At 54.9% G+C, this 1461-nt stretch overlaps 1 protein-coding gene across 1 annotated transcript; it reads right to left on the reverse strand.

Annotated features, from left to right (window-relative positions):
- Positions 1 to 3: 3 nt before the first annotated feature.
- On the reverse strand, positions 4 to 1452 carry LOC107125200 (basic helix-loop-helix domain-containing protein KIAA2018-like; the record flags this gene model as incomplete). Its single annotated transcript, XM_015428647.1, has 2 exons — positions 4 to 1248; positions 1312 to 1452. Coding segments are annotated over 2 exons (1386 nt in total), but the record flags the coding sequence as incomplete, so codon positions are not given.
- Positions 1453 to 1461: the final 9 nt, after the last annotated feature.

The following is a 1461-nucleotide window of genomic DNA, read 5'->3' on the forward strand; positions in this document are numbered from 1 at the left end:
TCTCAACACGGGCGGGCACGGGGCGGCACTGGGGGGCTGGAGAATGATGACGTTTTGATTGGCAGGCGGGGCGGCGACAGCCGAGCCCACGGGCTGGGCCATCTGGATCACCTGCATGGCTGGATTCAACGGGAGAAGGCTGCCTGCAAGCTGGGCGAGAACCTGCGTCTTTGCGACTAGCGGCTGCATAGGTAAGGCTGGGCAGGAAGGCAAAGTGACCACGATCTGCTCAGGCGTCTGCTCGTCCACAGGCGGAGGATTGCTCAAAGTAGCGCTGGTGGCCGAGCACCTGTTAGGAACGCAAGCTGTCGCGCCGGCGGCATGAACTGGCTCGTTTGACAAGCCCGCCATCACGCTGGATGGAGCGTGGTTTAGAGGCTGGACGGTATTCCCCGCGAGTTGCAAAGTAGTCCATGTCGTCTGGGTGTTCCCCGCCGAGGTGATGCGTGACAGGCTACCGATGTTTTTGGAGCCCGGAGTGCCGATGGCTGAAGAGCTGGGGAACGGCCACTTTTCTAAAGTGGTGGCAGGCAAAGGGTTGAGTTCGGTGACGGCCCTTGCCGCTTCCGCGGCAGACGTTGCAGGCACTCCACTGCCACTTCTCCCATGTGGACTTCTGCAGACGCTTCCTGGTGGAAAGCCATCAACAACGGACAATCTGGTGGAGGGAATACAGGTGGGATCGGGTACGGAAGCACCACAGCTTTCCTGGGACATACTCCTTGAATCCTCTTCAGAGGTCACCACTGCTAGTTCAGTATTTGGTACGTCCGTATCAGCCCGGGAGGAAAGGCTGATGTTGGGCCCACCGGTTTCCTTGAGTAACCTGGAACTCTCTTGTCCATTTTTAGGTTTGGTGGCGGCAACCTCCCCTTGCAGTGAGTTCTGCAGTTCAGGGGGCATCTTTGCTGGTTCTGACGCATTCTGGGAGCTAGCCGCACTGGTGGCCATAAGCACACGCTGCTCATTCTCAGAGGTAGAGGGCTCGAGAATTTTCTTGGCTAGATTTGGTAGACCTGGCGTCAATGGTGGAACTGACGTCTCAACCCCTGACTTGATTTCTGTGGAGTAGATACCAGAAAGGGTGACAGGAGTGACAAGATTGCAAGTTCTCTGGACAGGGACAACATTAGCCGTTTGCTTTGGTAAGTTATGACTGATGTTAAAGGTTATTCCTTGGACTGATGTCCCCTGGTTATTTCCACCCAGTTGACTCCCATTGGAATAGACAATGATGTTCTTCTGCACCTGGTCGCCGGGGATAACCACCGAGACTTTCGCATTGCTGAGGTTTCCTTTCTTTTTTTGCACCTGATCACTGGGGATCACAACGGAAACTTTTGCATTTTTGAGATTCCCTTTCCAGTGGATGGTGGGGTCGTCGTAAAGGCAAATGTCATTGGCTTTCAACAATGCGATGTAGCGCGCATTTTCTTTCTGAATGTCGTCCAGTTGGACCCG

Source organism: Gekko japonicus, unplaced genomic scaffold, assembly GCF_001447785.1.
Source record: "Gekko japonicus isolate JY-2015 unplaced genomic scaffold, Gekko_japonicus_V1.1 scaffold24172, whole genome shotgun sequence".
Classification (NCBI taxonomy): Eukaryota; Metazoa; Chordata; class Lepidosauria; order Squamata; family Gekkonidae; genus Gekko; species Gekko japonicus.